Consider the following 23,030-nt stretch of genomic DNA (forward strand, 5'->3'; position numbering starts at 1 on the left):
TTTGAAATTCAATAACTTCAATAACTTTGTTATCCGATTTTGATGAAATTTTCAGCATTTTGCTCTGAATTTTACTCTATTTATTTAGATATAAATATTTTCAGCCCGGACCATCCCTTTATTAACTTTTTATGAAATGCTTCCAGTGTCTACACATGTATGTCTATTGTATTTGCTATTATTTGTTGTTGTTTTTCAGGCCCAAGGTTTAAACCATGTCATAACCACAGCACGGAGACTGCGCTTTACAGATAACAAACTCTATGTTGTCACAGATTCCAATGCAAACAGGTAGGTGCAAACTTTATTTAATTGTAAAGTGCATTTTAGTTTCATTCTATTCAGTAACTTGGTCTTGTGTTTTTCTATGGAATGGCAGAAATTGAGCATGTGTTACAATTTATAGCACAATTTCTCAATTATACATTGCTATTAAAATGAAGAATAGAAATGTAAAGTGCATTTTTAAAAATTGTTTTGCTTTGAGGTACATGTATCTGAAATAGAAATTTGTGTTTTTGTGAAAAATTTGAGAAATGACGTAAGTTCTTTTTATAAGAACTTGGCTTTGTATGAAGGTTCCATTTAGTGTAGAGTTTAAATGTATGATTATTTCAATATTTTTATTTCCCTTCCATGATTCCGTCAAGAATTTTCAGAAAAGTGTTGCTACATGTATGCTTCCTCGTTAATAATTCTGCACAATTAATGAGAAATGCATGCATTGAGAGAGGAATTGAAAATGAAAAACAATAAGAAAGAAAAGGAATTGGTGTGTGTGGCATCATTCCATTATGAGTCAATATAGGAGTCGTTCCATGTATCGATGATGCACTCTGCATCACTTTGCCAATGCCTTGTTCCATATATATGCATCATTTGGGATGCTACTGCTAGTCTTTGCTCACAGACACTTTGTTTTTGCAGAATGAATACTGGATGAAGATGTGCATCACTGTACCAAATTTAACACAGTTTTGTTATTATAAAAATGGGTGGATAAGCACCTAAATGTTGAACTACCCTTAATTTACAAATATCAGTATAGCTTTGATACAGTGATACATACTTTCTAAGATTTTGTTTTAAATCAAAATGGCACTGCAAGTCGATAATGTATTGAATGCAATGAGTTGGTGTATTAAGATTATCTGTGATGTGAGGAGCTGAGTCAAGAGGCCACTGGAAAAGACTTTCCCATAGACTTTGTACACATGAATCTTTCCTAGTCAAAGGCCAATGCGGGTAAAATGAGCCCTGAGGCCGGCTTCAACTACATCCCTAGAGATTATTTTTAGGCCTACTTAATTATAAATGTACAACATACACACTTTAGTAAAAAAAAAAAAAAACCCAATATGTTTGAGTCAAAAGAGTATATTTTGTTACCCATTATGAAACATCAGCCGATAAAGTTAAATTATCCATTCTCAATTCAGTGAAAATAAATGTAGTATAAAATACATTTAGGCCTACCCCGGGGGGGCACTCAGTATATAATGCATAGTGGGTATGTGCCGCGGAGGGGACCCCCATTTTTACACTCAAATTTCCGTTCCGAGGCATAGCATTTAATTGTCTTATTGAGAAAAAGAACAAAGAAAGCCGCTCCAGAGTGCTCATAGCATTTTCTTCTTCTCGAGAAAAAAAGAAGACAAAAATCCGCTCCAGGGCTTCGCGAATTTTCCTTTACGCCGTTCCGATCGCAATTTTGGTGAAAAGCGGCCGCAGCTCGCTGTCCGACCATCACCTCTGCGCTAGCGCGCCCGTCAGTCGTGCCGCCGGGCTAGCTGCATGTACGTTCCATAGGGATGCACACGCACTCGTACGCAGGCGACCCGTTCCAAGGACCCCCGTTTTCACAAACATTTGTAGTTCCGAAGCCCGTTCCGAGGACCCTCCTTTTTACAATGAGCCCGCTCCAAGGCCCCCGTTTTTTGTCTCGCCCGCGGCACACCCCTACCACTTTTTTGGTCGAGTGCCCCCCCCCAGGAGGCCTACATCTTTTTAAGAATTTTAGTCTAGTATAGCTGCAGTTGCAATGCAATGTACATGTAGGCATGATATTCTGTACTTTACCTGACTTATGCTATGGAAAAAAATATGTACATGTACATACTGTACTCTCTACAATTGCAAAATGGCAAGAAACTACCTAAAATGGGTCTGTTTCAATAGACTTCCTGTGTATTTACAGCTAGTCTTGCATGCAGGTGATCACTCTTGCATAGATTTTGTGTGAAGAGTGAGAGGCCCACCTGTTTTGTATTGGGGTAATGCACAGGTCAAGTGTGTCCAGTACAGGTGTATGCTAATCAGATGAATAATCACTTGTCAATAACGGGTCCTTTTAACCAAACTAAATTTGGTACTGGTATTTGAATTCTGTGAGTTGTTTTGTTCATTGTCCAATATTTGTAATTCATTTCTATGGTATAAATTTTAGAATAATTGCAAATACACTGGTATCTCCTACATGGTCAATTCCAGCGTAACGGACATGACGTTCAGACAAATTTTTGTAATTCAAAGGTTTATACAGTAGAATTAGCAGTCTTTTGATAATTGTTACTAAGCTTATCAGATACATTTAAGTATCAGTTACATACACATAAAATTTCAAATCGTTTCGTTGAACAGTCGCGGAGAAATTGCACTCTTTGTGAGCGTAACGGACATGACACAAAATGGACGAAGCATTTTTACCTCCTATTGCTTATCAAAATTCCTGTGAATTCTTAGAGCGCATGCACCTGACGTTGGTGTTAATTTAACCTTAAGATCATGCTCTATCCATAAAATGGTGTTTAACAACAGTTTTTCAGTGCATTCTGTATTCATAGCTCAAAATGTAGCGTAACGGACATGACACACGAAGCGTAACGGACATGGCAGTTTCGTCCACTTTTTGTAAGTGAATATAATTATTCTATTACAAGATATGGTACAAGTCTAATTGTTTACATGTTAAGGCTAGAGGTTAGAGACACACATCATCACTGGTTTTCTGTAATATCTCCTATTATTTTGCAATTTGAGAGGGGGGCTTTTCGTAAAATATTTATAAAACAAAAAAATATTTAGAAAAATTTCTTTTACACCAGTTAACAATAGTTAATGAGTATTTTCCAGTTACTATCATCCGCCACACCTAATTAAAGCAGAAAAAGGTGATAGTAAAGATTATTTTTTATTCATTGCTTACTATTTGATATTACATTAGCGTAACGGACATGACACCCTTACGAAGTGAACTTCATCAGCACTTCTTAGTTTCAAAATGAAAGAAATATGAATAATGAATGTAATTATGTAACAGCAAAGTACTTTACTAACATTCTTAAGAAAATATGTTGATATTATTGGCAGGTATCATTAATTTAATAGCTATAGCCTACATGATAATTTTATATAGAATACAATGTTTATCGTACCACTACGGCACACTGAGAAGACCAAATCTCATTTTTTGTGAGAAGAAAACAAAATGTACCAGACCTGTATAAATCCAAGATGAACATATTATGAAATGTATTTATGATAAAGAATATGTACTAGTATTAATGTCAGTTTTAAGATTAAAAAAATGACATTAAAAAGTATTTCAAATTTAATAGCAGTACCTGGAAACCAGTCTTTCATTATCGATTATGTACGAGTTGAAAGGTAATTGGAATGTTTGTAAATCGCTTCTGAGATTTTTTTTTTCATTCAAAATAAATATCATCCTGACTCCTGAGTATAATCATCCTTTCATCAAATCTTGGATGTTCTAAATCTGATGATCTTGTTTGCTGACAAATGTGGCTGTATCTAATTTCGTTGCATTGTCCGCGCTGCTTGTGTATAATGAAGATACATCATTCAAATCGTGATTATGGCTGACCAAAATACTATGATGACATTATTTATTGATCGCGCCACATTCCTTCCACAGCCCCTTTGCTTTGTGATATTGCAAATAAGTGCCACTGTAGATTCATGGATTCATAGAGCTACATCATGTAACACAGATATCTGAACCAATACAAACTTGTTTTTAAATGTGAGCCCGTGCCATCACTGAATAAGTACAGGTTGGTGAAAGTCAGATACTTTGAAGCAATATCATCAATGATCTCATGAATTCACAAGTTGGAGTTTTATCATGCTCCAAACTGTCAGTGCAAACACCTATTAAAGATAATCAATTGTATTGTTCAAACACAAATGATGCAGATTGTGGTCTGAGTATGTTGCCAGATCTAGCTGCATCTTATCCTAACACGTTAATTCTCAGAAAAATCTACCAGAACAAGAGCTGAACTTTCATCATTCACCAACTTCTAAAAATAGCTTGAATGACATGCAGATTCTAGGAGTTATTCCCGGGGGGGGCACTCAGTATATAATACATAGTGGGTATGTGCCGCGGAGGGGACCCCCATTTTTACACTCAAATTTCCGTTCCAAGGCATAGCATTTTTGTCTTATTGAGAAAAAGAACAAAGAAAGCCGCTCCAAGGCATAGCATTTCCTTCTTATCGAGAAAAAAGTACTAAGAAATCCGCTCCAAAGCTTCGCATATTTTTCGTTACGCCGTTCCGGTCGCATTGATCTGCTACAATTTTGGTGAAAAGCGGCCGTAGAGCGCTTTTCGACCATCGCCTAAGCGCCAGCGCACCCGGCGGAGGCCGCGCTAGCTGCGTCATGCACGATTGCCCGTTCCATAGGGATGCATACGCACTCACAGAGATACGGAGATCCGTTCCGAGGACCCCCGTTTTCACAAACATTTGTAGTTCCGAAGCCCGTTCCGAGGACCCTCCTTTTTACAATAAGCCCGCTCCAAGGCCCCCGTTTTTTGCCTCGCCCGCGGCACACCCCTACCACTTTTTTGGTTGAGTGCCCCCCCCCCCCCGGGGAGTTATTACATCCAGCTATCCTCAAGCAATTGAGACTGGCCTCAGTCTGTGACACTGAGCCTAATATTTTGTTTTTGTGAATGCTGCCTTTTGTCATATAAAAGGCGTCATGTCCGTTACGCATATTGTCATGTCCGTTACGCCATTTTTATGAAAATGAGAAGTGGTGAGGGAAAATGATTGCTACACATGGTAGGGGGTTTAATTCTAACATAGAATTTGAATCTGCAGTACCTTTAGACAAATTTCCTGTAAGCTGTGAAAACTTTAAGTGAAAAACGTAACGGACATGACAGTGATATTGGTAAAGAAATCACACAAATCTAGAGACAGATTTCTCTAGAATTGATGAAAGGCATAAAATTTAACAATGATTTTCTGTTGATTTAAACATTAATCAACTATTCAAAAGTTAAAAGAGACCTTGTTTGCTTTTAGTAGAGACAGGAAAGATGAATTGTTTAAAAATAGCCACATTTTTTACATTTTGCAATTTACTATTCTATTTTTTTGATGATGGAAAAAACTACAAAATTTTATAAATATTGCGATTTTTCTATTGGAAATTGAGACTTTATAGATTACTTTTTAAGAAATTTTGACTGCTTAAGTGAAATCTGAAACTTCATTTTTTCTCTAAAGTGAACATTTTCCATGGAATTGCCCACATGTAACTACCAGAATAAACTGATAAAGTAGTATGCATATCATTGATCATGATGTGGAGGAGGAGGATGGTGACTTATGATTATGATGATGGTGATACATGTAGTGGTGGTGGACGATGATGATGTATGGTATAATTTTTTAGAATAATTGTGATTTAATTACACTCTGGTAACGACCAGAAGAAAATGATAAAGTACATATGCATTATGTTGATGATGATGAGGAGGAGGAGGAGTATGATGATTATGATGATGATGGTGATAATGAAGAGGAGGAGGATGGTGATTTATGATCATGATGATGATGATAGTGATAGTGGTGGTGATGATTATGATGATGATGATGATAGTGATGATGATGATGATGGTGATGATGATGATGATGGTGATGATGATAGTGATGATGATGGTGGTGGTGATGGTGATGATGATATGATGACGATGTTGATAATGATTGAGAATTTGTTATTTTGTTGTGGGTGATATTACATGTATTATTACCATTACTACTTCTTAACTTGCTGATTTAAAATTTAATCACAAAAATAATTATCAAGAATGAAAACATTTTTCTACTTGAATATGTAGGCCTACATGTACATGTACATTATGGTGCTGTATATGTTTCGTATTGTACATGTACATGTAGTGCCATTAATGGTGGAAAGTACAATTACATTGGCAATCATTTAGGGCTCTATCAAAATGCATGAATTAATAGAAGTCTAATGATGATGCATTCGTTTGCGGATGGATAATTGATGAGTCATTGATCTAGATCTATATTCCTATACTGTGTAATTAATGAGGCCTTGTAGCTAATGACATCATGAATGACCTACATCATTGTGCTAATAGAGAGCAAGTCAGAAGTGGATCTAGGATACATGTAGGTGAGGGGGCACAACATATTTTCTAATCATCAGTCAAGACATGCACCCCCAAAAAAAAAAATAGTAATGATAATAATAATAATGAAAATGATAATTATGATATTAAGATAATAAAAATAGAATAAAATCAATCAATAAATAAATCAATGAATAAAAGTAAATAAAAGTAAATAAATAGATTAAATAATGATGATATAATAATGATGATCAAGACAACGATGATGATGATGATGATGATGATAATGATAATAATAATAAAATCATCACTTGAAATAAAATGGCACGATCACTTCCCAAAATGGATACACATGTTTCTCAAAATAAGGGAGGGGACACATTGCTACTTTAGGGCTTAAAAGAGGGGGATATGCCCCATCATGTACCCTCTAAGGATAGATTAACACTTGGGTCTTTATTGAATATTAAGTTATTTTATTTCAAGGAGAAGTCTCACTCATATTTTATTTGGTTTCCATATTGAGTTATTGTGAAAAATTAGTAGGAAATCTGGCGAACAATGTCAACATTAAAGAAATTAAATTAAAGGCAACACTATGAAGTTATGTTCCAAACTCTTTCCATTGGTTGTCTTTGAAATATGAGGTTCTCAGTTTTCTCAACTCTTGAGACTATTCAGTGTCAATTCACTATTGCTCTGTAATCTGAGTCCTGAATAGTGTAGAACTATCATTTATTTCCACCAACATATTGATATTGTTATTTCAGACGGGGGGGCCACTTCCATTGGCGAGTGGATACCATGCGCGACCATGAGGTCTAAAAAAGCACCCTAAACACGTATTTTCCATACTCTGAAAATGCACCCCTTAACAAGTATTGGCGTGTGAAACCATACCCTTAACAAGTACCGGTACATATAACGATACTCTTGGCAAGTATTCCCTGAATTGAACCCCTAAACAAGTACAGCGATATTTCAATTGTTATGTCACGGACGTTGGTCGTCGCGGTTTTACCTTTACCTACATCATTGGGGTATAGTACAGCCCCACTTGCGCAAATCGTACTCTAAACACTTAGTTTTGAGGCAAAAAGTACATCCTTTATGAGACATTTTAGTCTTGATTTTTTATACCCTCGAAAATTTGACCCTAAACACGTAGCGTTCCTATCGAAAATAGATACCCTTTTTTCATTATTTTAGTGTTTTTGACACCCTTATTACGTTACGTACGTAACGTGCCCTATCTTGAAAAAGACATCCTTTTTACGTGTTTTTTTGGTCGCGCATGGTATCCACTCGTCAATGTAAGTGGCCCCCCCGGGTTTCAGATCCAGCTCATAAAATTTGTGGAATAGTTTATTCAATGTTCGCACATCATCAATCATTTTCTGCAAAAAGAAGGAATAACATAATTTATGGATAAATTATGATTTTATACTCCATTCTTATCAGCTATATTTGTATAACATAATGATTATGAATAGCTTCAGTGAGTTCAAACATTTTGCAAATATTTACGTATCTTTTGCATTGTGGAAGCGTCGTGGTGTAGCGGTTCTGACTCTCGCCTTGTAATCAGAGGGTCGTGTGTTCGAATCCCACCTGGCCTAGCGTCCTTTGGCAAGGCGTTAATCCACACTTTGCCACTCTCCACCCAGGTGTTAAATGGGTACCCGGTAGGATGTGAAAGCCTATATGTAGTATGCTTAGTAATTGAGTCTTGGAAGTCTTGTTGGAATGCTCCCCAGGGAGTGGAGAAGGTGCATACATTGTATGCGGGCATGCAAGGATCCGATGACCGGGGTAATAATATTTCTGTAAAGCGCTTAGAGAAGTCGTTCCGATGTATTAAGCGCTATATAAATGTGGAATATTATTATTATTATTATTGTGCAGTTTATATAGATTTTGTTTATTCGGAGCTTGTTTGCAAGAGAGGTGCTGCTGGACCCGTGCCATGTGGATCAATCTATATTTTACACAATGCAGAAATAAGTGCATTCATGTAAACGCGCCGAGTGTTGCTGGACTAGTGCCATGAGCATCTTTTTTATGCTTTATAAAACAACACCATACACCTTTATGATTTTTTGCTGTAAATGAAACACATTGCATGAATCTATATTTTACAAAATGCAGAAATAAGTACATTTATTTAAATGTGCTGAGTGTATTTGATAATGATTTTATAATATATTGCATGTAATTTATATTGCTGTTGGTAGTGGTCTTGGAGCAGTGGTAGGCATCTTGAAGACAGGCAGGAAGAATCTATTTGTTCTTGATCGCCATGGTAACCAGACGGAGATGCAACCTATCTGTGTCCTTGATTTCTACGTCCATGAATCGTGTCAGAGGAAGGGGTACGGCAAGAAACTATTTACACACATGCTGCAGGTCAGTGTATAATATTTTGGTTTATCTCATGGTGGGGGTGGGGAGGGGGGTTTCAAAAGAATGAGAAAACAACTTTACATGTAGATCCACTGGCACATGTTTTTTTAGTTCTAAATGAGATTCCAGATCATTAATGATCAGTGTAGAATAGAATAAAATATTTTCCTTCAAGATTGTTACTCTTTGTTGATAACAAGCATTTTTATTCAAAGTTTGAGTTACAGGAAATATTCTCTCCCACCGTTAAAATACCAGAGAAATTGTAGCTTCATTGTGTCTTATATAGTAGTGAAGTGATGTCATAACAGCATTTTTGATACCATGAAAGTAAGTACAGATGAATAGATTTAATTTTTTCTATACAAATTTGACTAAGTTCTTCCTGGATAAATCAAAACATACATCAGTTAATTGGGTTGAGTTTTATTTATTTTGTTTTAATTTCATACAGGCTGAGGAAGTGAAGCCCAATCACCTTGCTATAGACCGTCCATCTCACAAATTTCTATCATTCCTCATGAAGCACTACAATCTCAGAGCTACTATTTCTCAGGTAAGGCTTGGTTTGTAGCCTGCGGCCCACCCATTACCATGGGAAAAATTACTTGATGGGCTTTGGTGACTTTTGCCCCCAAAGTATTTAAAAGAGCCCTGGAAAAATCCCATTTATTGCAATATTAAAGCATATCCAATGTTGGAGATTTAGACATTTGTTTGTGAAAAGTAGCCCCAGAAGATTAAAAAAAATTATTTGCCTGCCCATTACCTAAGATATCTTTAACAGAGATTGAACCTGTAGATGTGGGATGGGGTCTATAAAGGAAACTATGTGTTCTACATTCTATAGTAGCATTATTAGCCACAGTCTCCCATGTGTTAAATTTGTCAGTGGTTTGTCCATCTTGTTGTATTGGTCTTGATAACTTTTTTTGAATTAAATTCAGCTGAATGAAAAAAAAATATGCGCAACGACAAAACAGTCTCCCCAATCCCCCCCCCTCCACTTAAGTGCGTCCCACAAAAAGGAAACCCATTTTCAGAGATGTATTTAACAATTATTAAATATGTTTTTACTATAAATTTGACACTTATGGTATAAAGAGTGGAATCTTGCCTTTCAGTGGAGACCAAAGGCTTAGCAAACCGTTCTGCATGGCAGATAACATACAATAAATATTGAGGCATATCAGAAAGGATTTGTGCAGAAACTCACAAGTGAATCTGAATCCACTCTCATTTTAGAAATCAGTGAATCTGAACAAAGAATACAAAAGAAATGTTAATGAGCCAAGCGTCGAAACAGCAAGGTCCTCGTGTCACCAACCAATCCTGTTAATTTTCCTGCACAACCTGATTTTGACATTAAAATTTCAAACTCGTCTTGCTCATATTAATGCTTGAAGTGTTTGTCTCATAGTAGGTATCAAAATACAGAGGAATAACTGAATTTGATGATGATGTAAATAAAATCACATTTGAAGGAGAAAGACATGGGAATCCTGGTTGCCTTTTTTTCTGGGACGCACTGTATAGCCTCTAGTCCCACCAATGAAAATGACAGATCAAAGTTATTACATTATTTTGAATGGTATATCATTGGTTTGTTTTGAGGTTGGGTTTTGTGTGTGACTGTGGCATGAATTGAATAAAGACTATATTAATGGTCATTTGTGCAAACCCTCATATTATTTAAAGGGATTTCCAAGGGGGATCCACACAAGCTTTGCTTTTTAGTGGACCCCCCCCTCATTTCCATTTATGCTCAATATTATACTGTTTATTATACTGTAAGAATGCTCGTCTGTAAAATTGTATTTGATTTGTATTACTTTATATTACTTTGTATTATGTTTTGAATGGAAATGGAATAAAGAATTGAATTGAATTGATTTAATTGGTAGTTTTTGTGTTTCTTAGTTTTCCTTTCTGGCTGTGACACATAAATACAGATTGAAGGTCTATACTACATGTATTACATTAACACCAAATCCAAACCAAGTTATAAATTATTAAACAGTACAGACAGTTTTACATGTAGTTGTTGCGCCTCCCTCATAAAACAAGAGGACAGAGACCTTTAGATTTTATTGATTACATATGTAGGGATACAAATACTTTTTTACATGATTTACCAACTCTCATGTCAGATCAAAAAGCCTGGCGTACCATTGTCGATTCATTCTCGAACGCATCCGATTTGTAGTGTAGTATGAAACTCCCTGACTTTTATTTTCACTTGGTAAACCAAGCATATCTGCTTTGATGCTTATCTTTGTAAGGTTTAATACCACACGTTGTTACTATTGTTCATTGGCCTTCCATACATATCATACACAGCTTAAAGGAAAACAGGACAAAATGAAAGCTTTGGAGACATGTTAAGATTTAGTGATAAGATAATAAAGGTATCTTTATGGTTTATCATGAAGGGGTATAACTATACAGTGTCCTGAAAAGTGCATGAGATTGATGGGCATTGGTGTATATTCAAATGCAAATAAAAGAAAGGTACATTGTCATGGATGGATGAAGCACGCCTTCAACCGATGAGGCTTTGCACTTACATGTAGCTATCACATATATATGAAATTTTACTTGGATATCTGAGAGTGTTGCTCATTTATTGCTCTTTTAAATTTTCTTCAACAGGTGAATAATTTTGTAATATTTGAAGGATTTTTCAACAACCAACCCGAGACCAGCTACTGCAGGAAAAGGGGCATTGGTAAGCCCCCAGTGCCTCCTAACAACAGACGCAGTGAGTAGCAGGGGTCTTGAATTTTCAAAACCCACTTTTGTATATTTTTTCTTCAGAATTCCACCAAATTTGTTTATCAGATTTTTCAATTTTATTTTCAATACAACCTGTTATTAGTGATCAGCTCATCAGGTGTTTTCCAGAGTTTCTTACACATTTTCGTTAACATCCATATCCCCCCTACCCGAAATAAATCCCTGCATACTGTGAAGGTAAGGATAGATGAGGGGATGGAGATAAGGAAGGGGGATGAAGTAGGTTTATTGCTCAAATTATTAAAAAACATTTTCAAAAGTACACCAAGCCTTGCATTTCAATATTTCTATAGCTTATAGGCCCCCACACTTCAGATTTATGTAAAATTGAAGCTCCACAAAGTTATCCAATCCCTTTTAATATTATCCGATATTTTCACTTACCTTGAATTCCTTATAATTATTAAAGACTATCATCAATACAATACTTGTTCCCACTCTAAATTCCATTAGCCTGTAGCATTCAATTAGTCAACCCTTTATTCATTCAAATCTACTGGTCCTGGAATATGGAGTTCCCTCCCTTCCAATGTAATTTCTAGCACAAATGTTACTGCATTTAAAACAAAACTCAAAAGTTCACTTGTAATTATGTATGCCAATTAATCACATAATTCATTTCCACACCCTTTTCCTGACCCCCCCCCCACTCCCCTGTAGGTTTACCATCTTATTTCTTATGTATTGTTTGTATTTATTATTGTTACCTTTTCACTTTTATGTACGTTTTTATATATATAAGTTTTGAGTTTCCCACTCATCAAGCTTTTGCTTTTAGGGGCACCCTGATAATTTAAACTATACTGTACATTCATGTATGATTTAGTATATATTTTGGTTTGTATATTGATTTTTTAAATGATTGAATAAAAAGGAATTGAATTGAATTGCAGCCCACCAACCTTCCCCTACCCAACCCCATCGCAATGCTACCTCATCGGGCATCTGGGGGACCAACATGTCCCCATCTACGGCCAGGAAGAGGGATAAAGAGGTCCTGAGGGATGTTAGACCACCCTCTAGAGGTTCAGTATCATCAAGTGGTTCCAATGATGGTGTTGCTGGTTTAGAGCTGTCGGGCTTGGAGTAAGTAGCTTCATGGATTTATTTTGTTTTTAAACAGAAATTCCAGTACTATTGATGATCATGAAATTGATTGGAATATATTAAGTCAACGAAATGATCACCAAAGTGATTATATACGTATATGACATAGTCTTTAAAAATCCATATTTTATTGTTTAAAATAGAATCTGAAATAGAAATAGAAAATTCATTTTGCCCAATTGATCATGAGCCCGGCAGCCACTGTGGGGTGCCAGATTGATGCTCTATCCCTTAAATTGTTGAATGCCAAACAGGGTTGCAGCATCCTCCACTTTTAACGTCTTTTGCTCTGATGCGGCCGAGGCTTAAACTCCCAACCCTCCCGGTTGTGAGACAGACGTTCTACCAACTGAGCCAACACGCCGGCGGGTGTAAAATGGGTCTTGTTAATTGTAATGTTATACATATAGCAACACTTATGAAGTTGTTTAAAATAAAATTGTGTTTTTTGATAGCTGGTTGAAAATCAGTTTCTTTGATAACTTATTGCCTTACAGTCCCATTTCTAATCTCTTTGCTTTCTATGGTTTTTCTTTCCTCGAGTGATACATTTTGCATTTCATAGCATGTTCACACATTGGCTTTACTTGAAAGATTATTATTTTAATAAAATTATTTTTATTGTAAATTTATTTTCTGTCACATAATTGATATTTCTCCCCCATTTTCTTCCTATTCTTCCTCAGGATATCAACCCGGGGGATGGGAGCGCATGCCAGTAGCTACAGCAGATACGCCCATAACTCGACCCCGCCCACTGGTAGGGTAGGCAGTGGAGGGAGTAGGCGTGGTTCCTTCACCAATTCACCAATCACAGGCAGTCCTGTACTAGGTAATGACACTGGTGTGAAATGGCAATGAAGGCTAACCACAGATCTCTCTTATAATAATAATGATAACAACAACAACAATAGTTACTTTTATATAGCACTTCATACATTAGTTTCTAAGCACTTTACATTGTAATAATTATTACCCCGGTCATAGGATCCATCACTGTTCCACACACGGTAGCGTATGCAGGATTTTTGAAAGGGGGGGTTTCAAGCTGAATGAAATATTGACAACCCAAAATTTTAGGTCGTTTCCTACCCCAACAAAAAATGACAAGCCAAAAAAAAAAGGTCTTCAACAAATTTTAGGGGGGGGGGTTTGGGTGCAAAAAATATTTAAGGGGGGTTTAAAAATATTTAAAGGGGGGGTTTGAACCCATGTAACCAACCCATGCGTACGTTACTGTCCACACATAAAGTGCACCATCTTTATCCCATAGTATCCTGCAAGGCAACCGTTTATCGGTGCACACGTGTTAATCTAATCACATTGACGTTCACATCCGACCAGGTACCGATTTAACACCTAGGTGGAGAGTGACAAATGTGGATAAGTGCCTTCTCAAAGGACATTAGCACCGGGTGGGATTTGAACCCTCGACCCTTGGTTTAAGAGTCAACTGACTTAACCACCACACCATGACACTTGTTATAACTGTATATCTCACTGGCCTGTGAATATTGCTTAAACAGTGACTCGTATCATTTTAAAGTATGCCTATATTTGTGTATGTGTGACTACTCATTAACTACACTTCTAACATGCAATGTTAATCTACAGGCTGTAAAAATAAGAATTACAGAAAATGATATTTTTGCTGTTTGATTTGGGACTATTTTCTACAAAAATATTGAATTTGTATACAGTTTAAAGCAGAGAGAGTTCCCATAGTGGCAACCACAATACATTACCATGAAAACTGCTGAGATAACTTTTATTGAGAACTTGATATCAGTGTGTTTTTAAACCAAACCATGGTTTTAACTATTTATGCTGTAAATAAAGAAGTAACCAGAAATAAGCATATATTCCATACATATTCTTAGAGAATGTGGTCAATTTGATTTGATTCTATAGGAGCATGCTCTTATAGAATCAAGTAGAATCTAACCCAAATTAAAAATTGTTTTTAGAGGGAAAAAAAATCTGACTAGTTGATAGGTAAAAGTTTGAACAATATTGGATGAACAATTAGAAAGTATTGATTTTTTAAAGATTGTGAAAATTGGTAATCACACGGAGATTCCAAATTGACTGCATTGCTGATGTCAGACAAGAAATACTTTTCCATTTACTCCAATACATAAAATTGCTAAAATGTCAATTTTTTAAATAAATGTACTTGCCCAGTTGCCAATTTGAAATTTACATAGTCTAAGGATCTCAATTTTAAAACTTCCTTATTGCTTTTCTGATTTCGTTCATTCTGTATTTCTATTATTTTTTTTTATCTCTCGCATAACATTTTATGACAAAGGTTGCATTCCCCTTTAATTACCTGAAAAAAGTATTACAATTAAATTACTCACTGCCTTTGGAGAGTATTAGACAATTATTTCACAAATTGTATTGATTTTATATATTTTTATATGATATGCTTAATGTAATTCTGTATTTTCATGACTGTTCATGAAATGTTACTAATATTTCTGTTTTCTTGTGACAGGATGCACCGTAGGTGAGGAGAATCGACGGAATTCTTTGGACAATCCTAGAAAAGGATTTGCAAACGGCAATCAACCCTCTAATTCCAAAGTGAGCAGTACCCCGCCCCCATTCGGTCACATCGGTGCCTTCTCTTCTTACAATAGTCACCTACAGGCCCAAACCAGGAATGGTCATCTTAAAGTCTCGCCAAACAGTACTCCTCTTGTGAATAACAGGTAAACAAGATGATGAATAGGATCCTCATCAAATGTGCGCACATGACCTGTCATTTAGTTTGTGTAATATGTAAATTTATGTGACGATCAGTCATAAAGTGTGATGCTCATTACTTTGTGACAGCACAAATGGGGACCACCAAATTATTTCAAGGCCAATATGACAAGCATGGAGGCCAGTCAACTGGTAATCCTCAGCCTTGGCATTTGATAGATACATTAAAAAAAGGAAGAGATGCTTGATATTTCAATATCACAAAGTCAAGACTGCTTATATTTTGAATTATATAATACAGGTCAGACTTCCAGGACTGATCTACTTTCATGTAGTGACCCTAGCAAGTACATTGTGATGACACAATAAATAGAAAACAAGCAGGAACATATTTGGCGTTCAGTCTCTCTGTATCATGTACATATATTTGATTGGAGTTGTGTAGATAAATTTTTCAAGGGTGTTTTATTTTTATATAAAACTTGTATTTTTTTTCAAGAGAACCTTTTGCACCCAAGCCAGTTACAAAGCATGATCACAAAACACAACTTTGGAAATTACAAATGTGGTATTATTATAAGTTGAATTGTTATTCTTTACTTTCTGTCTTCTATTTCTTTATTCTTTTTTTTTCTTCTGTTGCATTAGTGTACTTAGTTTGGTTTGACTATGGTACTTTTCTTTATGACAGCACAATTTTTCTTTTATATTTTATGTTACATATTTCAACTTTTTGGGCCCTTTTCAATACGCTCTGCTTTTTCATGGGTCGCCAAGGTCACCAAACTATTGTTGTGTTTTATTATTGTATTTTTGTATGATCATTTGTCTTTGTAATTGTATATGATATTGAAATGTTGATGATGGGTGAAACAAATAATTATATTATATTGGATGGCTCAGAATGGAATACCAGAAATATTCCAAGAGTTTGGGCAAATATTCTAAGAATCGTAGATGAGTGGAATATTGGCCCTAACGAGTGGAATATTTCTGGTATTCCATGAAAGAAAGCCATCCAATATAATTATCATCTATCCCACCCCTGGCAATCAAATAGAGGGAGAAATTCGATTAAACAAGTCATATCACTTATCACATAATGGCATCATCACTTCATAAGATCAAATTTTGTCGTTGACATGCGACTTTCATGTACTAGTTCAATATGACGTCATCGAGCGTAGTTGTGCTCTGTGCTGCACACCGCATTGCTTCCATTGTTGTACGCGTATTATATTTCACGCATTCGCGTATGCCCAGTATACTGTTGAATATGCTCTCATATTCAATAGCAAATTTTGTACAGGAGCCTATGGGATAGGCTTATTCTTCGGATTTCTGCCATTCTAGGGATACGCTCTGATACTGCACAGGCAATTGATGCAGACCAAAATACGCGTTTTTAATGTATGGCTGAAACGCTCTATATAGATGATAATCTTGAATATTGAATCTCTGTTTCAGACTTGATAATCAGGAAACCAGTTCATCATCTAACATGGCACCACCTTCCAATGGCCAACAACCAGACCAGCAACCTTCCCTCAACCCCTCCGGCAACTACGTCATATCCTACACACCCCAACAGAAGGTCATGCACTCATCCTGGAATGTGATGGGGATTCCCCCCGGCGGCCAGACCAGGGGAAGCCCCCAAAATCAGAACAATACCCCATACAAAGGGAGCTCTGCCTACCAGAGCCCAGGGCAGAAGGGAAGCCCTGCCTACCAGAGCCCAGGGCAGAAGGGAAGCCCTGCCAAGCAGAGTCCAGGGTATAGAAACCAACACTGGAGCTCCCATGGGATATTTTGACGAAGGCTTTGTGGAGTTGCTATGGTAAGCAGTGTAGCACACATTTTACAAATCATGACAAGTATATCACACACATTTTGTATAAGACAAAAATGCTATAGCCTATGGTTTCAGTGTCTATCAAGCTGTTAAATGTTGTGCGATAAATGTGAATCAAACATGTTACAAAAGTATAATGATCATTTCACAGATTCAATACTGTGCATAGGACAGCTTTTACATCATTTTATGCTATAATGTTGGATCAATTTCCATTACATATTCACAATATGTAATGGATTTGTAACAAATATGAGCAGATGTGCTATGAATGTATCCCAAACATGTTATGTCTTGAGCATGCTACAGATTCAGTACATGCATATGTGGGGCATGCTGTGGTATAGTGGTTTTGACTCCCGTCTTTCAAATAGAGGGTCGTGGGTTCGACCCAGCCATGGCGTGTTTTCCTTCAGCAAGAAATTTATTCACATTGTGCTGGACTCAACCCAGGTAAGGTGAATGGATACCTGGGTAAATGGATACCTTGGTAAATTAATTCCTTGAATGCACTGAGTGCTGGTGATGGAGGAGTGTCTTGGTTTAAACTTTGGTAATAATAGTCGCTCTTTGTATCCTCTGTTAAAAAGTGCTATATAAATCCAACTGTAATTGTTATATGTAACTGCTTATTACAACATGTATTGCTTTTGTTCCACCTGTGATTCGGATGTTTAGTTAGCAAGGTGAAGGCAGGAAGTGTGTAGACTGGAAGCACATTGGTGGGAAAAAATGTATTAGTCTACAGATATGTTTACTGAGTATGTTACAAAATTGTTACAATTGTAATTTACAGATTTTGGAGTTTTGTTTTTATTTGCAGTGAAATATCAGCAATCTAGCAGGTTCTTGCACTGTGTTCAGCTATAAATTAAACCTGTGAAATCTGTTGGTTGCAACATGTTTAAAAAATATAAAAAACAAGTGTAACAACCAAGTGTAACAGGTGTAGAAAAAAAATAACAGCATGTAGCAGCCATTTTTCAAAGTGCATGAACAGGTTATAAACACATAATTGTGTAACAAGCAGTTCACTATGTTACAGATGATAAACAGGTAACAATCATGCTTAAGTTTACATGCTTCATTTTTTTTTTTGGGGGGGGGGTACATACATGTGTATGCAATATGCTTTAAGAGACTAAACAAGAAACGAAAAATTAAAGATACTTATTCTGATGTAGACTACTATATTAAAGTGAATAGAGGCATTATTTGATAATGTGATGCATGTTCTATGCAGTACTGAATGTTATAAGTGAATCCTGGATTTAAAGTCCACTTAAGTGAGATAAGAAATGTTGACTTTATAAGCAGTTGGTCTTTGTGAGCATGGTCCTATAATGGATGTATTATTAGGGAGAATTTAGTGAAAGTATTAAAACCAATTACAGGATGTATTTTATAGACAGGTGACCCTTCTATACAGGTGATCAGTATTACAAGTTTGACTGTATTCATCTCTAATGGGAATTGATAAACCCGTTTCAGTAGTTTTTGTTTCTCTTAATATATTACATGGGAAAACAAACAGCAGCTTTTACTGTTCACATTCATTGGCTGTATAAACACTGCGATATTGACAAGTCTTCTGAGTGATAAGTCTTCTGATATGTTTTCTGTATGCTATAAAGAACAAATGGATAGAATTGCTTTGTGTGTGATAGTCTTGCAAGGTTTATTTTTTGCAAATAATATTGCATTCCTAATTTTGAAAGTACTACTTAACTAAAATAAAGTGCTTGATGAATGATGTTCCATTTGGAGATTTAATTTCAAAATCTTTGATTTAAGGTACGGTGTAAGGTCCACCAAAAGAAGTTGATATGAAGAAATATAAAGACAATTTGAACTAGCATAGCATTAAAAAATTTCCTCAAAATTGGATGTGAACAATGAAGTTTATTTTGGAGTTTGCTTTAATTTCATGAAACAGTTCTATACACAACGTGGATGATAGGTAAATGACAGAGCCATTGATGTCATACACTCACTCTGTTGTCTTTTATTGTATAGAATGTTATATGAAAAGTTGAATTATGTGATATTATGGGATAAAATCCAAAATAAATGGGGAGTGTGTGACATTGGTTTTCTCATATGCATTCAACTCATTTTATGTGAAATTCAAGTTAGTCAATTTTTCATGTAGATACATAAATCAAACATCTTCTGTCCAAGATTTGTCTCATATTTGGTCACCTATAGATGAATTTTGTATTTAAATCTGCATTCAGTGTTCATTAAAAAAAACAGCTTTCTGCAAGTATGCGAATAATCTTTTGTATTCTATTTTTTTTTAAATTGAAATGCATACCATTAATACTGTTTCCGTACCTGTGTGAATACCTGTAAATGAATATGTAAATGAGAGTATTTTTTTGTTTTTGTATTTTGGCTGCTGTAGCACAAATGTTCAAACTTGGCGTTGTTGTTGAAATGTACATTGTAATGTGGCCATCTTTCAGCAATCGATTGCTCTCACAAACTTTGTGGTTGTTACTGGATCACAGTTTCATGTATCGCTAGTGCTCTTAGATTTCAGGGAAAATTGTATTTTCTTACCTCTTGATGTAGTCTTCTCTGTCGTATCTTGCATCCAAACATAGGTAAAACTCTTTAAAGCTGATTAGTTTAAAGCATGAATTTAATCGGCTATCCATACTCTGAATTTTACCCATGTGTCAAAAGGCCATTTGTAGTGGCTTTGTTAGACTTTGGAAAGTGAAAGTTATGTACAGTGCAAGCCATTATGAGCATTGTGTTTATGTTAGGCTGTGTTATGTTTTAAAAGAAAGTTTATGGAGATGTTAAATGATGTGATCATCATTAACAAATTATTTTTGCCACTATATATTTCTCTCCCTCGCATCTGTCACTCATCTGCCACAAATTCTTCCAATTTTACACTAACCACAAAAAGATTCTCTTGAAATTTGATACTACATCATGTATTCTCCTCATAAAGTATTAACATTTCTAAGAAACAAGCCTTGGGATTTTCTACATATTTATTTAGATTTGTACTTAAATTGATACAATTTTAATATGAGGTTGTGTAAAATAAATTTATTTGCACTTTTAAAACTGCCATTTCATATCCCCTCAAGGTCAATATTGATGAGATGTGACTTTTGTGTTCAGTCTCTACTGCATATTATTATACTTGAGATTTGTTCAATAGTACTTGGCAATCCTACATGAGAAAACAAGCAATCTGATTCATACATGTATCTATGATAAAAACAATCATATTGATCGTCCTGACTGATCATTGGATTAAATAAAGCATAAATTTCACCATTATAGCATTGGTATGATAATGCATGGTTGACAATTCATATAAGACATTTTTTTGTTCTGTGAAAAATGGCTGAAGTATTTTTTTGGAAGTAAATCTGTTACCATGGTTGAATCTTCAAATTTATCATACTTTAGATGAATCAAAAGATTTTACCCATAGAAACATTTGATTAGAATGATGTGATCTAACATTTGACATACAATGCTAATTCACAATTTACAAATTTCTAAAATAGGAAAAAATCTTCTGTTAAATATGTATTAGGCAGGCTTTCAGTTCTGTGATCTAATGGCAATGAAATATTGTATATTTTCTGTCACAGAGTTGGGCTCGTGGGGGTTGTTTCCCATTATTAGATTAGAAGTATGACTAAAAGCCATACTTAAGTGCACATGATATTTAACACGTTATCTCATTGATGAATACATGGTAGACTATGTCCCATGACCAATGCAGTATTAAATGCATCTTATATCACACTTCATATGGAATTAAAGTGTAATTTTTAGTCATAAATCAATTTTGCCTTTTTCTGTGAGGAAGTCTGTAATGTGTAGGTAGTTTTCAAACCTTGTTTCTTTTCATTCTCATAGTATGATGTACAGTATGTGAATATGATATAGTCTTTATAGACATGTATATTTTTTGCTGGTTTAACAAATGGAATATATGAAACGGAATTCCTTAAACTATAATCGCTGTATATAAATAGGATATGGGTGTGCAATATGTTTTGTCTGTTATTATAGATTGTTTTAGCATTTTATTTTCTTTTGCAATTTTTAAAATATAAAGTTAATATATTTCTAACACCCTCAAGTTGCTGCTATCAGTGGTATGCCTAGCTCAATTGTTATTATTTTTTTAATTAATTGGATTTCATTTTGATTGATCCTAAATGAAGATAGGTTTCAGAAGAGATGTGAAATTGTTTGTATTCTAATATAGATATTGTTTAAAACCCTACTTGTACAATCATTTTGTTCATTCTAAAATCATACATTTTTTTTTGTACCTCATAATCTGAAAGAGCTTGTTAAATTTCTAATTTAAAGAACATAGGGGCATATTGTTGCTTTCATCTCTTTGACTTAACACAGATGAGAAAGTTAGGCTGCTACATATTCTGTGGATGTTAACCAGATGGTTGGATTAAAGAGTGCATCAATTATCTGGGATAATTATTGATACTGCTTTTGTAATCTTCAATATGTTTGAAGTGCCGAATAAATGAATAAATAAATGAATAAAAAGTGTATTATAGCAACAGTTTGCAATCCCTTTTCAAATGTATAATTTCTCATCAGTCATCAAATTGTAATGTGAAGAAGTTTTGTAATTGATTCATTCCCTTTTCTTATCAGGTAACTCTGATATAGTACTTTGATAATCTTTATTTCAATTGAAATATTGTGAAACCTAGGAGTATCTCATCATCTATTATTGGAAGATTTGGGAAAAATGTTCTCTGTTCATTGGTATTTTGTACCTTAAGTATTTTGATAATATATGACCTGATATCCATCAATTGCATTGTGAATTGTATCTTTTGATTTGACCAAATCTAGTTTGTGCATGATTTTCATTGAAAATAAAGATGTTGATTTCTTTTTTTCTTAATGAAAGAATCAATCTCATGGTATTGAATCTTATTGTCTATGTTGAGGAAGGGCATTGGCTATAAACGGTGAATATACACACTTTAAAGAGAGGGAGGAAGAGAGAGAGAGGGGGGGGGGGGAGAAAAGCGAAAAAAAAAGACAATGGGGAAGAGAGGGAAAGACCGAGGAGCTAGAGGAGAGAGGTCTTTTATTGAGGGTGGTTAAGAAGCCTCGGAGTAGCCTGTGGACTAATAAGTTAGAGCAGTTTTGCCTGTGACAGAGTTCTGCATCAGAGAAACTTGTACACTCGCTCATCTCCTCACGTCTTGATTTTGAAAATAGTCTTAATATACCTCACTCTAAAATCACCAGACTTCAAACACTTCAGAATTCAAGAGCTCGCAATGTTTCTCTGACAAATAAACACGATCACATCACTCCTGTTCTTAAAGACCTCCATTTGGTTGCCCATAAAGAATCGCATCTATTTTCAAAACTCTATTTCTGTTTTATCATATCATCAATGGATCCGCACCCGATTAATAAAGTCTCTTATACACCACTATCAACCTGTACGCACACTGCGATCATCCCAATCAAAGTCTTTACATAATTATTCCACTATCTAAAAAATCCTGGGGCGATCGAGCCTTTGCTCATGCCGGACCAGCCCTGTGGAATTCACTACCACAGGAGCTGAAGAACTCCAACTCTGCAACATCCTTTAAAGGCAACCTAAAATTGCATTTATTCACCAACGGGTACTAGGTTTGAAGACAGACATTCTTCCTCATTTGTAATGTGCCTTTTTTGTACTCCTTTAAGTTCTCT

At 35.4% G+C, this 23,030-nt stretch overlaps 1 protein-coding gene across 1 annotated transcript in view; it reads left to right on the top strand.

The window, feature by feature from the left end:
* LOC129277605 (alpha-tubulin N-acetyltransferase 1-like) overlaps window positions 1-21,777 on the top strand; it is a 29,938-nt gene extending 8,161 nt beyond the window's left edge. Inside the window, exons 3-10 of the mRNA XM_054913759.2 lie at window positions 200-291; window positions 8,656-8,827; window positions 9,279-9,380; window positions 11,477-11,585; window positions 12,514-12,706; window positions 13,414-13,559; window positions 15,228-15,444; window positions 16,907-21,777. Of these exons, the coding sequence (XP_054769734.2) occupies window positions 200-291; window positions 8,656-8,827; window positions 9,279-9,380; window positions 11,477-11,585; window positions 12,514-12,706; window positions 13,414-13,559; window positions 15,228-15,444; window positions 16,907-17,255 (1,380 nt within the window). The 3' untranslated portion in view covers window positions 17,256-21,777. The remainder of the gene's footprint in view (window positions 1-199; window positions 292-8,655; window positions 8,828-9,278; window positions 9,381-11,476; window positions 11,586-12,513; window positions 12,707-13,413; window positions 13,560-15,227; window positions 15,445-16,906) is intronic.
* The last annotated feature ends 1,253 nt before the right edge of the window (window positions 21,778-23,030 follow it).

This window comes from Lytechinus pictus, chromosome 15, assembly GCF_037042905.1.
Source record: "Lytechinus pictus isolate F3 Inbred chromosome 15, Lp3.0, whole genome shotgun sequence".
NCBI lineage: Eukaryota > Metazoa > Echinodermata > Echinoidea > Temnopleuroida > Toxopneustidae > Lytechinus > Lytechinus pictus.